Below are 18,742 nucleotides of genomic sequence, written 5' to 3' on the forward strand. Positions count from 1 at the left end.
GTTTTTTAACCTCTTGTAGTCATATTTTCACTATTTTTCACCCAATTTTCACCTATTTGTTTACCTTATCATAGCGCAATATATATTATGATTGAATTTTGAAACCAATACGAGAAGCTCATTTAAAGGTCACGGTAACACATATTATTTATGTATTGAAATGCACACAGCTCCCCTCACTTGTTTTTTACACTCATCGGAGTGTGTAATGCCCGCCCCTTAAATCGTGCGACCAATCACGCGACTGAAGGGGCTGTCAATCACCGAGAGCGAGCGAGCTCTCTGTGATTTTCCCTCGCTACCTAAGAGGTGGCGTAGGGTGTAGGAAGCAGCGGTCTAATGACTGCTGCTTCTTACATTGCGGGAAGCAGGCTCGCATATGCAAACCTGCCCCACAAAAGCTCCAGAGCAGCTTTCGCTGGTTCGTACATGGAGCCCATGGATGGGGCATCTTCATTCTTAGACCCAAAACGTCTTGAGCAGGGGCGGAACTACCATTGGTGCAGCAGGTGCAGTTCCACCAGGGCCCAAGTGCTTGTAGGGGCCCATAGCAGCCAGTTGAATCTATTTATCTATCTCAATGTCTATCTAATCTAGTATCTATCTATTTACCTATCGTCAAATTCTTTATACAGAGAAGCATGTATAGTATTACTATTCCTTACTACTGCGTTACCTTTGGGGGATCCCCACCCAAAAAATAGAATTGCACCACTGGAATAAACTATAGAGTTGATTTATATAAAGAAACAGCCCCATGAGCTGCGTCTTCTAAATTCTGGAATTAAGATACAAAATCACTTGACGCAGGAACAGAGGAGCGTTTAATAAAAGTGCGCTTCGGGTGCACGCGATGAGGGTGCGCGCGCCTAGGTACCTTACAGTCTGACTTCGGATGCTTCTCCCAGAGTTACACACATAACGGTTTTCCATCACTGGCACGGGGGCGTGGCTATAGTTATGGTAGGAGGGGTCAGATAAGAGCGGGAGGTTCTACTGCTTCATAAGATCCAGCAAGGGGCGGGGTTTAAGAAAGCTAACGGTTTCAGTCAGCCTATAAGGTCGCGGGGCGTGGCTTAGTGCCGAGGTTGGGCGCTGCTCCCCGGGAGGACTAGTTACAGGGATTAGTAGTACACGACTAAGATGGCGTCACGGCGAGGCCCCGGGGTGCTGCTCCTCCTCATGCACGGTGAGTAACGTGCGGGCTGTGGGTGGTGGGCTGCGCCTTATACACAGAGACTAGAGAGTGAGTGACTTATTGTATAGCGGAAAGGGTAATGGGATGCTCCTTATATACAGTGACTTGAGGGAGATCTGAGGGAGCGATACTGCTTATATACAGGGAAAAGCTGGAGAACTGAACCTTATACAGAGGAGGGATGTTCCTTATATACAGGAGAGCTGAACCTTATACACAGGAGGGATGTTCCTTATATACAGGAGAGCTGAACCTTATACACAGGAGGGATGTTTCTTATATACAGGAGAGCTGAACCTTATGTACAGACAGGGGGAGGGATGCTCCTTATATACAGTGAATATGTAAAAAGTGGAATATTTATATACAGACAGGTTGGAGGGATGCTCCTTATATAAAGTGAGTATCTGAAAGAATATTATAAACAGACAGGGAGGATTGAGGCTCCTTATATAAAGTGAAAATCTGATAAGTGGAATCTTATATACAGACAAGGGGGATGATGTTCCTTATATACAGACAAGGGGGATGATGATGCTCCTTATATACAGACAAGAGGGGGGATGATGCTCCTTATATACAGACAAGAGGGGGGATGATGCTCCTTATATACAGACAAGAGGGATGATGATGCTCCTTATATACAGACAAGAGGGGGGATGATGCTCCTTATATACAGACAAGAGGGGGGATGATGCTCCTTATATACAGACAAGAGGGGGGATGATGCTCCTTATATACAGACAAGAGGGGGGATGATGCTCCTTATATACAGACAAGAGGGGGGATGATGCTCCTTATATACAGACAAGAGGGGGGATGATGCTCCTTATATACAGACAAGAGGGATGATGATGCTCCTTATATACAGACAAGGGGGATGATGCTCCTTATATAAGGACAACTGGGATAGATTCTCCTTATATACAGACAAGGGGATGGATGCTCCTTATATAAAATAAATATATAAAGAGTGGAACCTTTATATACAGACAGGAGGGAGAGATGCTCCTTATAAATAGTGGGAGATCTGAACCTTATATACAGAGATGAGGGAGGGATGCCCCTTATATACAGTAAATATCTTGAGAGCTGAACCTTATATACAGAGCGGAGAGAGAGAGATGCCCCTTATATACAGTGAATATCTGGAGATCTGAACCTTATATACAGACAGGAGGGAGAGATACCCCTTATATACAGTGAATATCTAGAGAGCTGAACCTTATATTCAGAGAGGAGAGAGAGATACCCCTTATATACAGTGAATATCTGGAGATCTGAACCTTATATACAGACAGGAGGGAGAGATACCCCTTATATACAGTGAATATCTGGAGAGCTGGACCTTATATACAGACAGGAGGGGGAGATGTCCCTTAAATACAGTGAATATCTGGAGAGCTGAACCTTATATACAGACAGGAGGGAGAGATACCCCTTATATACAGTGAATATCTGGAGATCTGAACCTTATATACAGACCGGAGGGAGAGATACTCCTTATAATAGTGGGAGATCTAAACCTTATATACAGAGATGAGGAAAGGATGCTCTTTATTTATATATATATATATATATATATATATATATATATATATATATATATATATATATATATATATATATATATATATATATATATATATATTAGTGAATATCTGGAGAGCTGAACCTTATATATAGAGAGGAGGGAGAGGTACCCCTTTATATACAGTGAATATCTGGAGAGCTGAACCTTATATACAGACAGGAGGGAGAGATACTCCTTATATACAATGAACATCTGGAGAGCCTAACCTTATATACAGAGAGGAGAGAGAGATACCACTTATATACAATGAATATCTGAAGAGCTGAACCTTATATACAGACAGGAGGGAGAGATACCCCTTATATACAGTGAATATCTGGAGAGCTGAACCTTATATACAGACAGGAGGGAGAGATACCCCTTATATACAATGAACATCTGGAGAGCTGAACCTTATATACAGACAGGAGGGAGAGATACCCCTTATATACAGTGAATATCTGGAGAGCTGAACCTTATATACAGACAGGAGGGAGAGATACCCCTTATATACAATAGATATCTGGAGAGCTGAACCTCATATACAGACAGGAGGGAGAGATACCCCTTATATACAATAGATATCTGGAGAGCTGAACCTCATATACAGACAGGAGGGAGAGATACCCCTTATATACAATGAACATCTGGAGAGCCTAACCTTATATACAGAGAGGAGAGAGAGATACCCCTTTATATACAATGAATATCTGAAGAGCTGAACCTTATATACAGACAGGAGGGAGAGATACCCCTTATATACAGTGAATATCTGGAGAGCTGAACCTTATATACAGACAGGAGGGAGAGATACCCCTTATATACAATAGATATCTGGAGAGCTGAACCTTATATACAGACAGGAGGGAGAGCTACCCCTTATATACAATGAACATCTGGAGAGCTGAACCTTATATACAGAGAGGATAGAGAGATACCCCTTATATACAATGAATATCTGAAGAGCTGAACCTTCTATACAGACAGCAAGGAGATATACCCCTTATATACAATAGATATCTGGAGAGCTGAACCTTATATACAGACAGGAGGGAGAGATACCCCTTATATACAGTTAATATTTGGAGAGCTGAACCTTATATACAGACAGGAGGGAGAGATACCCCTTATATACAATGAATATTTGGAGAGCTGAACCTTATACAGAGATGAGGGAGGGATGCTCTTTATATACAGTGAATATCTGGAGAGCTGAACCTTATATTCAGAGAGGAGAGAATGATACCCCTTATATACAGTGAATATCTGGAAAGCTGAACCTTATATACAGAGAGGAGATATACCCCTTATATACAGAGAGGAGAGAGAGATACCCCTTATACAGGGAGGGTCTGGAGAACTGAACCTAATATACAGACAGGAGGGGGAGATGTCCTTTAAATACAGTGAATAGAGGAAGAGCTGAACCTTATATAGACAGGTGGAAGGGATAGTAATATACAGTAAATAAAGGGATGGCTGTTTATATGCACAGCGGGAAAGTTGGATGCTTATACAGAGTGAATAAAGTGAGAACTGCTTATATACAGTGAATAAAGGGAGAACTGCTTATATGCAGAGTGAATAAAGGGAGAACTGCTTATACAGAGTGAATAAAGTGAGAACTGCTTATATGCAGAGTGAATAAAGTGAGAACTGCTTATATGCAGAGTGAATAAAGTGAGAACTGCTTATATACAGAGTGAATAAAGTGAGAACTGCTTATATACAGAGTGAATAAAGTGAGAACTGCTTATATACAGAGTGAATAAAGTGAGAACTGCTTATATACAGTGAATAAAGTGAGAACTGCTTATATACAGAGTGAATAAAGTGAGAACTGCTTATATACAGTGAATAAAGTGAGAACTGCTTATATACAGAGTGAATAAAGTGAGAACTGCTTATATACAGAGTGAATAAAATGAGAACTGCTTATATACAGTGTGAATAAAATGAGAACTGCTTATATACAGTGAATACAATGAGAACTGCTTATATACAGTGAATAAAGGGAGAACTGCTTATATACAGTGAATAAAGGGAGAACTGCTTATATACAGAGTGAATAAAGGGAGAACTGCTTATATACAGAGTGAATAAAGGGAGAACTGCTTATATACAGAGTGAATAAAGGGAGAACTGCTTATATACAGAGTGAATAAAGGGAGAACTGCTTATATACAGAGTGAATAAAGGGAGAACTGCTTATATACAGAGTGAATAAAGGGAGAACTGCTTATATGCAGTGAATAAAGGGAGAACTGCTTATATACAGACGCCTAGATTTAGAGTTCTGCGTTAGCCGTCAAAACCAGCGTTAAGTGTTCCTAATGCTGATTTTGGCTGCCCGCTGGTATTTAGAGTCAGTCAGGAAAGGGTCTAACGCTCACTTTCCAGCCGCGACTTTTCCAAACCGCAGATCCACTTACGCCAATTGCGTATCTTATCTTTTCAATGGGATCTTCCTAATGCCGGTATTTAGTCTTGGCTGAAGTGAGCGTTAGAACTCTAACAACAAAACTCCAGCCGCAGAAAAAAGTCAGGAGTTAAGAGCTTTATGGGCTAATGCCGGTTTATAAAGCTCTTAACTACTGTGCTATAAAGTACACTAACACCCATAAACTACCTATGTACCCCTAAACCGAGGTCCCCCCACATCGCCGCCACTATAATAAAAACTTTTAACCCCTAACCTGCCGACCGCACACCGCCGCTACATTATCCCTAAGTACCCCTATTCTGCTGCCCTTAATATCGCCGACACCTACATATTTATTAACCCCTAATCTGCCGACCGGACCTCGCCGCTACTATAATAAATGTATTAACCCCTAAACCGCTGCACTCACGCCTCACAAACAGTATAATAAATAGTATTAACCCCTAATCAGCCCTCCCTAACATCTTTGACACCTAATTTCAAGTATTAACCCCTAATCTGCCGACTGGACCTCTCCGCTACTCTAATAATTGTATTAACCCCTAAAGCTAAGTCTAACACTAACACCCCCTAAGTTAAATATAATTTTTATCTAACAAAATAAATTAACTCTTATTAAATAAATTATTCCTATTTAAAGCTAAATACTTACCTGTAAAATAAACCCTAATATAGCTACAATATAACTAATAATTATATTGTAGCTATTTTAGGATTTATATTTATTTTACAGGCAACTTTGTATTTATTTTAACTAGGTACAATAGCTATTAAATAGTTAATAACTATTAAATAACTACCTAGTTAAAATAATTACAACATTACCTGTAAAATAAATCCTAACCTAAGTTACAATTAAACCTAAAACTACACTATATATATATATATATATATATATATATATATATATATATATATATATATATATATATATATATATATATATATATATATATATATACATACACATACATACATACATACATACATACATACACACTGGAGGGAGAGATGCTTGTCTCCTTATATACAGGGGCTGGAGGGAGAGATGCTTGTCTCCTTATATACAGGGGCTGGAGGGAGAGATGCTTGTCTCCTTATATACAGGGGCTGGAGGGAGAGATGCTTGTCTCCTTATATACAGGGGCTGGAGGGAGAGATGCTTGTCTCCTTATATACAGGGAGAGATGCTTGTCTCCTTATATACAGGGAGAGATGCTTGTCTCCTTATATACAGGGAGAGATGCTTGTCTCCTTATATACAGGGAGAGATGCTTGTCTCCTTATATACAGGGACTGGAGGGAGAGATGCTTGTCTCCTTATATACAGGGACTGGAGGGAGAGATGCTTGTCTCCTTATATACAGGGAGAGATGCTTGTCTCCTTATATACAGGGAGAGATGCTTGTCTCCTTATATACAGGGGCTGGAGGGAGAGATGCTTGTCTCCTTATATACAGGGAGATGCTTGTCTCCTTATATACAGGGGCTGGAGGGAGAGATGGTTGTCTGTATATGCAGGGACTGGATGAAGCTATGCTCTGCTCCTTACATACAGAGAGCGGCTGGAGCAGAGGGCGTGATATATAGGGACTGGAAGAAAAAAGTTGTTCTTATGAAATAAACAAATGTGGAACTTGCCTTTAAAGCATAATCATTTCAGTAAGTTATTATGTTTGTTAGTTTTCTCTTTGCACTTACAATATATGGACTGCACCTTATACAGAGTACAGTCTCCCTTGTTACTCTGGGCAGTCGTTTATGAATTGGAAGTGTGGAATTTTCAGCTCAAAATGAGAACTAGGTTTGTCCAGAACAAAGGATTTGCAACTCTGTGTGCTGAGAACAAAGACAAAGCATTACAGACACTATTGTCCATAGGTACCCGGTACAGCTGGCATAATGTGCTTGGGAATTAGCATTTCAGCTTATTGTGTAGCTTTTATTATTTATGATCCCAGTTTGCTAATGACACTAATTAAACTGGACATGACCTATTCATTAGTGTGTGTGTGGGGGGGGGGGGGATTTTAATGAACTGTGGTTGTGTTGTCTGCACTGTGTATAAATAAGATAATTGTTATAAATTAAATATCCTGTAACTTTTTTTTTAACTTTAACAAAAAAAATTTTTTTTTGTTTGTTTGCAGCAAATGTAAGGTTATTATTATTTTTAAGCACTGCATGTTTGTTGCATGGACAGATTAATGGGTGTATACAGAGTTCAATAAGCGATGTTCTCAATGCACGCAGTTGTGGTGTGTAAAGGTTAACCCATTAGCCACCGTGATGCAGCCCACCATAGCAGCCAAGAGGTTAAAATAAAGCCACATTGTTCTGATCCTCACTCAAATATTGTTCATACAAGACTTTATAACGGCTATATCTGGGCAAATATGTGACTCGCTAAGTGACTTCCAAAAAACCCAAAGGCAACTGTTTTGTTTATAAAATTGTTTTGTGCGTTGTTAGTGTTAATTAAAAGGTTTGCTAAGCTTCAAACATCACCAAAACCTTGTCATGATGCATTATTGTTGGCATGACAAGATTTTTGTAGGAATTATTGTTGCAACGACTGTGTATGGATACTGTAATAATTCAGATATATCTAGTATTGTGCTAAAAGTTAGATAAAGTAGTTTCTATTGCTGTTTTATCTAATTATCATTGTTCTCTGCCATTTAACCTTGTTTATTGGCTTTCAACTAAGGACAGGAAATGTGAATTTTTCCTGTTTATAAACTGATCTAATTTACAACTTGTTTAGAAAAATAGAAAGTTTGCCGCGATTTAGAGTGATATTCTATGTTTCATTGTTTTGTAACCGTTCTGCACATTTACTATATTTTCTGAAAATAGACTTTAAGGTTTGTATCTATTTGTCTTTCGCTTGCTGCTGGATTAATCCTATTCTGTATCCGATGTCACCATACAACAGACATCTTGTCCAACTAAGAATCTTACATTACCGATTGTTTGATCCTGTCTCTGTCAAACCCTGTATTGTTTCTGCTCAGTCACAATAGGGGGTAAGATTAGTTAGTGGCATTATGCTTGGGCAATGGGGTGCCAGGAATGTGCTGGCACTGGGATTCTTGCCCCAATCACAGTCGGATACAAACAATGACAATATTTTCTTCTTCTTCTGGCAAATAACCTCTATTATTTGTGAAAATGTTTGTTCGGTCAGGCCCAAATGAAGTGTTGTGATGAGGCTGGGGGCAGGAAGCATCCCCATATGAATAGGAGAGATAAAATATGCAGTGATCATTAGGCTGGAAGCTAACAGGGACTGAGAAGAGTTAGGGACAAAGGGCTCCCTTACTGATCAGGGCTGAGGTTAAATGCCCTGGCTAGAAGTGTACGTCTTGATTGACCTAAAAGACACTTTTTTTTTTTTCTCGACAGTAAAGTCAAAATTAATCTTTCATGGTCTAATTTACTTCTATTGTTAAATTTGCTTTGTTCTCTTGTTATTTATTGAAGAGTAAACCTAGGTGTTTCATGACTTCAGGAGAGAGTCTTTAGCAGTCTATGGGAGTAGTGTTTGCAACATGGTTTTTAAAAATGTTCTAAAAAGTTACAAATACTGCTGCCATAGACGCTAAAGGCACGTGCACGCTGATATGTCATTTGTAAAGTTGTTCTATCCAAATCATGAGTGTAATTTTGACTTTACTGTCCCTTTAAAGGAACATAAAAGTGTTAAAGTATTATATTATTACACTATTATTTGCATATTATGTGTTTAACCCCTTCAAAGGGATTCAACTCAGTCAGCTCCGGAGCAGTGCACACTACTGGGAGCTAGCTTAAATTACAGGTGAAACTCGAAAAATTAGAATATCGTGCAAAAGTTAATTTATTTCACTAATGCAACTTAAAAGGTGAAACTAATATATGAGATAGACTCATTACATGCAAAGTAAGATAGTTCAAGCAGTGATTTGTCATAATTGTGATGATTATGGATTATAGCTCATGAAAACCCCAAATCCACAATCTCAGAAAATTAGAATATTACCTGCAATCAATAAAACAAGGATTGTACATAGAACAATATCGGACCTCTGAAAAGTATAAGCATGCATACTGTTTGTACTCAGTACTTGGTTTGGGCCCATTTTGCAGCAATTACTGCATCAATGCGGCGTGGCATGGAAGCTATCAGCCTGTGGCACTGCTGAGGTGTTATGGAAGACCAGGATGCTTCAATAGCGGCCTTCAGCTCTTCTGCATTGTTCGGTCTCATGTCTCTCATCTTTCTCTTGGCAATGCCCATAGATTCTCTATGGGGTTCAGGTCAGGTGAGTTTGCTGGCCAATCAAGCAAAGTAATCCCACGGTCATTGAACCATTGAAGTCATTGAAGGTTTTGGTGCTTTTGGCAGTGTGGGCAGGTGCCAGGTCCTGCTGGAAAATGAAATCAGCATCCCCATAGAGCTAGTCTGCGGAAGGAAGCATGAAGTGCTCCAAAATCTCCTGGTAGACGGCTGCGTTGACCCTGGACTTAATAAAGCACAGTGGACCAACACCAGCAGATGACATGGCTCCCCAAATCAACACAGACTGTGGAAACTTCACACTGGACTTCAAGCATCTTGCAGTGTGTGCCTCTCCATTCTTCCTCCATACTCTGGGTACTTGGTTTCCAAATGAGATGCAAAATTTGCTCTCATCAGAAAAGAGGACTTTGGACCACTGAGCAACAGGTCCAGGTCTGTTTTTCTTTAGCCCAGGTAATACGCTTCTAACGTTGTTTGTTCAGGAGTGGCTTGACAAGAGGAATACGACATTTGAAGCTCATATCCAGGATCCGTCTGTGTGTGGTGGCTCTTGATGCACTGACTCCAGCCTCAGTCCACTCCTTGTGAAAGTCCCCAACACTTTTGAATGGCCTTTTCCTGACAATCCTCTCCAGGCTGCGGTCATCCCTGCTGCTTGTGCACCTTTTTCTTCCACACTTTTCCCTTCCACATAACTTTCTATTAATGTGCTTTGATACAGCACTTTGGGAACATCCAACTTCTTTTGCAATTACCTTTTGATGCTTTTCCTTCTTATGGAGGTTGTCAATGATGGTTTTCTGCACAACTGTCAGGTCAGCAGTCTTTCCCATGATTGTGATTCCTACTGAACCAGACTGAGAGACCATTTAAAGGCTCAGGAAGCCTTTGCAGGTGTTATGGCTTAATTAGCTGATTAGATTGGGACACTTTGAGCCTAGAATATTGCACCTTTTCACAATATTCTAATTTTCTGAGATTGTGGATTTGGGGTTTTCATGAGCTGTAAACCATAATCATCACAATTATGACAAATCACGGCTTGAACTATCTTGCTTTGCATGTAATGAGTCTATCTCATATATTAGTTTTACCTTTTAAGTTGCATTAGTGAAATAAATGAACTTTTGCACAATATTCTAATTTATCGAGTTTCACCTGTATATAGTGAGCCAATGACAAGAGGCATTTGTGTGTAACCGCCAATTACAAGCTAGTAGTGCATTGCAGTAGCTGAGGATATGTACATATGCCTTTCTACAAAGGCTACCAAGAGAATAAACTCTTTTTGATAATTTTGACGTTCATGTCCCTTTAGGGGCAAGTATTATGTATATAATGTTTAGCATTGAAAAATAGATAATGTCAGCAGAAGGCCAAACTGGTCTGACTTAATTCAGAGACTGACCCTGCAACACACTACAAAGGAGCTCATTCACTGATGCATTGAAGATGTCAAGTAGGTGTTGGGGACAAATACTGTAATGGGGTACAAGAGTATCCAGAGCATTAAGGGATTATTTAAAGGTGCAGATACAAGACTTTCCTGTTGTCTTGCTATAGAATAACAGATCAGCCAAGTCTTTTACTGCGGTTGTTTTCAATAGCTTAAAGTGACGGTTACCTTCATGCCTATTGAGTATTTTACTTTTTTTACACAATCAATAGGAGTTTAATTCATCATTTGTTTTTTTATACATCTTATTTTCAACCAAGTTATCGGCGCTTTGCAAATTAGACCGCTTTTTTTTTTAATCTTGATGACGTTTTTAGGTTGTCCAATTGTCCTAACAGGGCAGATTTTCAGGATATCTGAACTGGAACACCGGGGAAATAATCAGCTGTTTAGTAAACCTGCTCTCATCCAAGGTATTCCTGAAAATATGGCCTGGTAGGGAGGCCCGAGTACAGGTTTGAAAACCCCTGATCTAGATAGTATTGCAGTGTTCTCCAGTAGCTGGTTCGGGGCAGTGAAATACTTTTTAAAATGTTGATATTTTCAGCTATCCCAAGCACAGATTAATTGCATAATTTATCATAAATGTTTTTACAGATGATTTAAGCAATCAACATTTAAAGGGACACTAAACCCAAATATTTTCTTTCATGATTCAGATAGAGCAGCAACCTTCTAATTTACTCCTATTATCAATTTTTCCCTCTTTCTTTTGCTATCTTTATTTAAAAAGCAGGAATGTGATGCCGGCCCATTTTAGGTTCAGGACCTGGGTTGTGCTTGCTGATTGGATGGCTAAATGTAGCCACCAATTAGCAAGCCCTATCCAGGGTACTGAACCAAAAATAGGCCATCTCCAAAGCTTTCATTCCTGCTTTTTCAAATAAAGATACAAAAAAAATTGATAATAGGAGTAAATTAGAAAGTTGCTTAAAATTGCATGCTCTATCTGAATCATTAAAGGGACAGTCAATACCAGAATTATTGTTGTTTAAAAAGAAAGATAATCCCTTTATTGCCCATTCCCTATTTTTGCCCAACCAACACTGTTATAGAAAATACACTTTTTACATCTGCAGTTACCTTGCATCTATGCTTCTGCAAACTGCCCCCTTATTTCAGTTCTTTTGACAGAAATGCATTTTAGCCAATCAGTGCTCACTCCAGGTTAACTTCACGTGCATGAGCTCAGTGTTATCTATGTGAAACACATGAACTTATGTCTTCTAGTGGTAAAAATGCATCCAGATTAGAGGCATTCTTTAAAGAGATACTAACCCCAAATGTTTTCTTTCATGATTCAGATAGAGCATACAATTTTAAGCAACTTTCTAATTTACTCCTAATATCAATTTTTCTTTGTTCTCATGTTAACTTGATTTGAAAAAGCAGTATTGAAAGGTTAGGAGCCGGCCCATTTTTAGTTCAGCACCTGGTTAGCGCTTGCTGATTGGTTTGCTACATTTAGCCAGAAATCAGCAAGTGCTACCCAGGTGCTGAACAAAAAATGGTCTGGCTCTAAAGCTTACAGTACTGCTTTTTCAAATCAAGATAGCATGAGAACAAAGAAAAATGTATAATAGGAGTCAATTAGAAAGGTGCTTAAAATCTCATGCTCTATCTGAATTATGAAAGAAAGAAAAAAAATTGGGTTTAGTGGTTAAGGTCTAAGAAATTACCATGTGAACCTCCTAGGTTTAGCTTTCAACTAAGAATACCAAGAGTACAAAGCAAAATTGGCGATAAAAGTAAATTGGAAAGTTGTTTAAAATTACATTCCCTATTTAAATCATGAATTTTTTTTTTTTAATTTTTTTTTGGACTTGACTGTCCGTCCCTTTTAAAGAAAAAAAATTGGGTTTGGTATATTTTTGAACACATACTAGATAGAATGGTGCCTTCATAGAAAAGATTAGTCAGAAAATAATATGTAGATGTATTTTTTTTTACAGTTTAAATAGTGACAAAATAAGTGTAAAGTTTTAGTGTCTATAAAACAAATAGGAGCTGCCATGTTGTAACTCAGGTTACCTTCTCTGCTGTGGCCAATTAGAGACAGTTATAAATAGGTCACTATAGTGTGCAGCCAATGGCTGTGTGGAATACAACAGTGTTCTGCACTTCTATTTCTAACAGGAACTGAAAAGCTCACAATTTAGAATGGAATTACAGGAAAGGGGACAAAATAAATAAAGTATATTGCAGATTTTTATTTATCCGATTTATAATTTTAAATTACAATCTCAAAGTGTTTAATGTCCCTTTAACACATTTTAATGTGTGATTTTTAGCTTATTTTTGGCTAAAATTTTAGCTGGGTTGTACACACATTAAAAAAGATTCTGGGAAAACACTGTATTGTATTCCTTTTACAGTATTTGTCCCTACCAAGTGTTTCATGCATCTAGTAAATGAGCTCCTGCACTGATTGTGCAATCCATGTGTAGCATGTTGCAGGGGTAGGTTTCTGATTCATATAGAATAAACTTTAGACTTCTTGTCTTTCTGTGCGTGGGAAAACATTTTTAGAAGTACAGGTGGCCCTCGTTTTACAACGGTTCAATTTACACCGTTTCAGAATAACGACCTTTTTTTCCAGTCATGTGACTGCTATTGAAAAGCATTGAGAAGCAGTGCATTTATTAAAATAGCCAGTAGGTGGAGCTGTCCGCTTGTGTTGCAGCAAAGCCAAGCAAGCTGAAATTAATCAGTTTAACCAGACCTGCGCTATCAAGCAGATTTCAAAGGAACAAGATCTTCCTGTCTATAAATCAGTCCAGATTGGAATGCATAGAAAGAACTGTTTGCAGAAAAATGCAAGTGAAGTCTGTGTTGTGTGATTATTTTATTAGGTTTATAATGCTGTTTAGCAAATGATTTTGTTCATTTAACTTAGTTTAATTATATATTCTGTGGTGTGTGATTATTTAATTAGCTTTATAATGCTGTTTAGCATTTAACGTCTTCATTTCAAAGCTTTAAAAATAATGTATTAGGTGTTACTTATGACAATTTTCAGAGGGGCCTGGAACCTATTTCCCTCACTTCCCACTGACTTGCATTATAAACTGGGTTTCGATTTACAACCATTCCTTCTGGAACCTAACCCCGGCGTAAACTGAGGGCTACCTGTAAAGTGTAAAAAATAATCAGATCTTTGTATATTGTTTTTTTTATTTGTTGTTGTTTTTTTACATCACATGACCAATAACCATTTTCTGTGGAATTTTCCTGTTCTTTACACAGTAAAGGATTCTATTTAGTATATTTAAAAATGTAGTGTGGTATCATATGTAATATAAGGTTAAATAGCCCTGCAGCTTTTGGTTAAGCATCAATTCAATCTTCTCACTGTATTTATAGATGTTATTGAATTTAGCAGAACTAAATAAAACGCTTTGTCAAGCGAATAGGGTGTGGAACTGTCTGTTTCACAGGATCAATTCATTGGCTTCTATCAACTTTTGAACAAAGGTGAATTCATGAGAACTCAGAGTCAAGAACTCAATATTACAGAAATCATCTTTATTATTATTTCAAATGTTTGCTTTGTCAAGCAATAGCTTTAACCCCTTGTCTACCAGAGGGAGATGCAGGGTATTGCACATTGTAATTAAAACCTTTGGCAGCCAATGAATAAATGTAAATCCTTTTTTATTTCTTGGTATTCTGAAAATTGTGACTTCAGTATTTCAACCAAACATAAACTGACGCACTGTGACTTTTCCCCCCTATTATTGATATAAAAGAGCAGCCTTTATATGGACATAAAGTAATGGTTAATTTTCTCTGGTTCAGATATAGCATGGGATTTTACCCATATTATCGAATTTACTTAGACACCTAAAAATGTATTGTTTAAAAGATAGATAATCCCTTTATTTACCATTTCCCAGTTTTGCATAACTAACACGGTTATATTAATATACTTTTTACCTCTGATTACCTTCTATCTAAGTCTCTGCAAACTGCCCCCTTATTTCAATTGTTTTCACAGACTTGCATTTCAGGCAATTAATGCTAACTCTTAAATAACTCCACATTCGTAAGCACAATGATATCTATATGGCTAGAGGGAACTAACTCCCTCTAGCTTTGAAAAACGGTCAAATGCATTCAGATAAGAGGCGTTTTTTAAGGGCTAAGAAATTAGCATATACACCTAACTAGGTTTAGCGTTCAACTAAGAATACCAAGAGATAAAAATAAATTGGAAAGTAGTTTAAAATTTACATGCCCTATCTGAATCAATAAAGTTTAAGATGGTCTTTACTGTCCCTTTAAAGGACCAGTCAACACAGTAGATTTGCATAATCAACAAATGCAAGATAACAAGACAATGCAATAGCACTTAGTCTGTTATTATTATTCTTTATTTATAAAGCGCCGACAGATTCCGCAGCGCTGCCCATGGGTACACTGATAACAGTACAGTGGAGAAACAATACGATAAGATACAAAATTTTACAGACAAATACAGGGGGAATTGAGGGCCCTATTCCCGTGGGAACTTACAATCTAGACGAGTTCTTTGAAAAGCATACAGAGTTTGCTCAGGGGCTGTAATGCATTACTGGGAGCTAGCTGTGGCTGCACACATATGCCTCTTGGCATTGGCTCACCAGATATGTTCAGTACTGCACTGCTGCGTTGAAGCTAAATTTAAAGGGACATGAAACTCATATTTTTCTTTTATGATTTAGAAAGAGCATGCCATTTTTAAACAACTTTTCAATTTGCTTCATTCTCTTGATATCATTTGTTGAAAAGCATATCTAAATTGACTCAGTAGTTGCTGATTGGTGGTTGCACATAGATGCCTCACGTGATTGCTCACCCATGTGCATTGCTATTTCTTCAACAAAGGTTATCTGAAGAATGAAGCAAATTGAATAATAGAATTAAATTGGAATGTTTTAAATAAATAAATTTAGAATGGAATTACAGGAAAGGGGACAAAATAAATAAAGTATATTGCAGATTTTTATTTATCCGATTTATAATTTTAAATTACAATCTCAAAGTGTTTAATGTCCCTTTAACACATTTTAATGTGTGATTTTTAGCTTATTTTTGGCTAAAATTTTAGCTGGGTTGTACACACATTAAAAAAGATTCTGGGAAAACACTGTATTGTATTCCTTTTACAGTATTTGTCCCTAACAAGTGTTTCATGCATCTAGTAAATGAGCTCCTGCACTGATTGTGCAATCCATGTGTAGCATGTTGCAGGGGTAGGTTTCTGATTCATATAGAATAAACTTTAGACTTCTTGTCTTTCTGTGCGTGGGAAAACATTTTCAGAAGTACAGGTGGCCCTCGTTTTACAACGGTTCAATTTACACAGTTTCAGAATAACGACCTTTTTTTCCAGTCATGTGACTGCTATTGAGAAGCAGTGCATTTATTAAAATAGCCAGTAGGTGGAACTGTCCGCTTGTGTTGCAGCAAAGCCAAGCAAGCTGAAATTAATCAGTTTAACCAGACCTGCGCTATCGAGCAGCTTGCAAAGGAACAAGATCTTCCTGTCTATAAATCAGTCCAATAATTCTCTATCTGAATCATGAGATACATTTGGGTTTCATGTCCCTTTTTAACTATGTTTAAAAACCATTTGCAGATGTTAAACATACCGTTATATGCAGGCAACAGTGCAATAATTTGCTGTAACATAAGAACATTTTATTTTTGCACTTTTATATCTCTCTAACCATGGACATTACCAGGAAGTACCTTTCATAAAATAGTAAAATGAAGTACAAAAATGATACTGCAGTGTTAATTTCAGTTTGAAGGTTTTTACTTTGCATTTTTTAGGCTCAACATTGATTTTACTTGTTTTATTCTGCTCTGTCACTCACATGACAAAAGTACAATATGCCTTTAGCTTTTGGAGTAACTTGCGGACTTCAACTAAAAGAAAGTTTTACCAACATTATTAGAGATCCCAGGACAGTGATACGTGCTCTGTTATGTTCATTACAACCTATTTCTGAAGCTACTTGTCAGCGTGTCTACTACCTTTTTTTAGCTAAGATGTTTCATTCCAGCTCCAAGGTTTTGGTGTTTCTATCAATTTAGTATTATTATTATTTCTTTGTATAGCACCGCAAAATTCTGTAGCGCTGGGTACAGAGTTAGGGTAAGATATAAAAACATTAGACTATACAGATCTAGGAGGAAGAGAGCACTGGAGAGCTTAGTCTTCAGGTTGAGGGTGCAGAGACATAAGGTTAGCTTGTCGCATGGTTTGCAGTAGCAGCAGTTAAGGCAATACAAGATTTTTTTTGGTTAGGATGAAAGACAGGGGAGAGATAGTAAGCCTCTCTGAATAGGTGGGTTTTCATAGAGCGTCTGAAGCTATATAAGGTTGGAGACAATTTGATGGAGCGGAGTAGGGAGTTCCAGAGGACAGTAGCAGCGCATGAGAAGTCTTGGGGAGTGCACATAGAGATAATAGGAGTGGAGTAGGGCTGCAACTAACGATTATTTTCATAATCGATTAATCGGTCGATTATTTTTTCGATTAATCGACTAATCGGATAAAAAAAATCTAATTTTTTCCTATTTTTAAATGAAATCCACATACTGAGTGTTACAAATATAAACTTCAGACTAAAACTTTACATTAACACAACTGTTTGTCCAATCAATTTTTAAGCAGCAGAACAAATTTTTAGAATTGAGCAAAACAAAAGTTTGAAAAGAGGTAGACTATCACTATTTATCACATTTTGTAATTCATTCTTTCACAAACTTTGCATTGCAATGCAAAAATTTCAAAATGACCACATGCTCCTGGCTGAGGCTGGCTCTCTTTTTGCAAGCTATATTGCCTGCAGCAAAGAGGCGCTCAGATGGTGTTGAGGTGCCTGAGATGCATAAGTAGGGTTTTGCCAATTTTGGCAAGGTGGGATATTTATTGTTGTTAGCTCTTTACCAATACAAGTGGCCTCTTAACAAAGTGAGCCTGGACTTCATTCTAACATAAAAAATATCTTTCTCTATATGCAATGGTAAATAACCAGCTATAAGGTTAGGGAAAAAATATCTAGTCCGCTCTTAAAATAACAGATATATACATGTACAGGTTGAATTTGGTACATATTACAATTAAAAATATAAAAAAATTATTAAAAAAAGTCAAAAGTGCTAAGGACTGTATATCAATAACAGGACAATGCCTTACACGTTTATCTACAGTACATATAATCAGCAAGCGATCCGCTAATAATTTTTCAAACAGATAATCGTGCACATCAGTTCAAATAACAAGTCCCATCAAATTAGGGCTAGGTGTAAATAACAAGCTTGGCACTATATCATGCAAAGCATAGTGGCAAATCGCCTGATTTTACTATAAACAATCCTAATGATGACTCCTATTATTTCTTGGGTGCACATAAGCCAGGAGTAGTTGTAAACTTATAATGTCCTGAAAAGGTGAAAAGTAAATATCTATAGACGTCCTTTAGGCTAAGGGCATAACCATAAAACACAATACCATGTGCAGGAACTTATTGGAGTAAAGCAGCTGGTGCTGTGCATAGAACAACTAATTGCAAACCAACTAATCGATTATGAGATTTGTTGACAATATTTTAATAATCGATTATTATCGATTAGTTGTTGTAGCAGTAGAGTGGAGAGACGTAGGTCAGAGGTTGATCAAAGTGGTTGGGTCGGGGAATATATGGAGATGAGAGGAAATATAGTTGTGAGTTAGACTGTTGAGTGCTTTGTAAATTTGGGTTAATGCTTTCAATTATATTCAGGAGTGAATGGGG

The 18,742-nt window shown here is 37.7% G+C and overlaps 1 protein-coding gene across 1 annotated transcript in view; it reads left to right on the forward strand.

Annotated features, from left to right (window-relative positions):
* Window positions 1-1,075: 1,075 nt before the first annotated feature.
* Window positions 1,076-18,742, forward strand: part of JAM3 (junctional adhesion molecule 3) — a 195,024-nt gene continuing 177,357 nt past the window's right edge. The window contains exon 1 of the mRNA XM_053691509.1: window positions 1,076-1,189. Coding sequence (XP_053547484.1) covers window positions 1,144-1,189 — 46 coding nt within the window. The 5' untranslated portion in view covers window positions 1,076-1,143. The remainder of the gene's footprint in view (window positions 1,190-18,742) is intronic.

This window comes from Bombina bombina, chromosome 8 (genome assembly GCF_027579735.1).
Source record: "Bombina bombina isolate aBomBom1 chromosome 8, aBomBom1.pri, whole genome shotgun sequence".
In the NCBI taxonomy this organism is placed as follows: domain Eukaryota; kingdom Metazoa; phylum Chordata; class Amphibia; order Anura; family Bombinatoridae; genus Bombina; species Bombina bombina.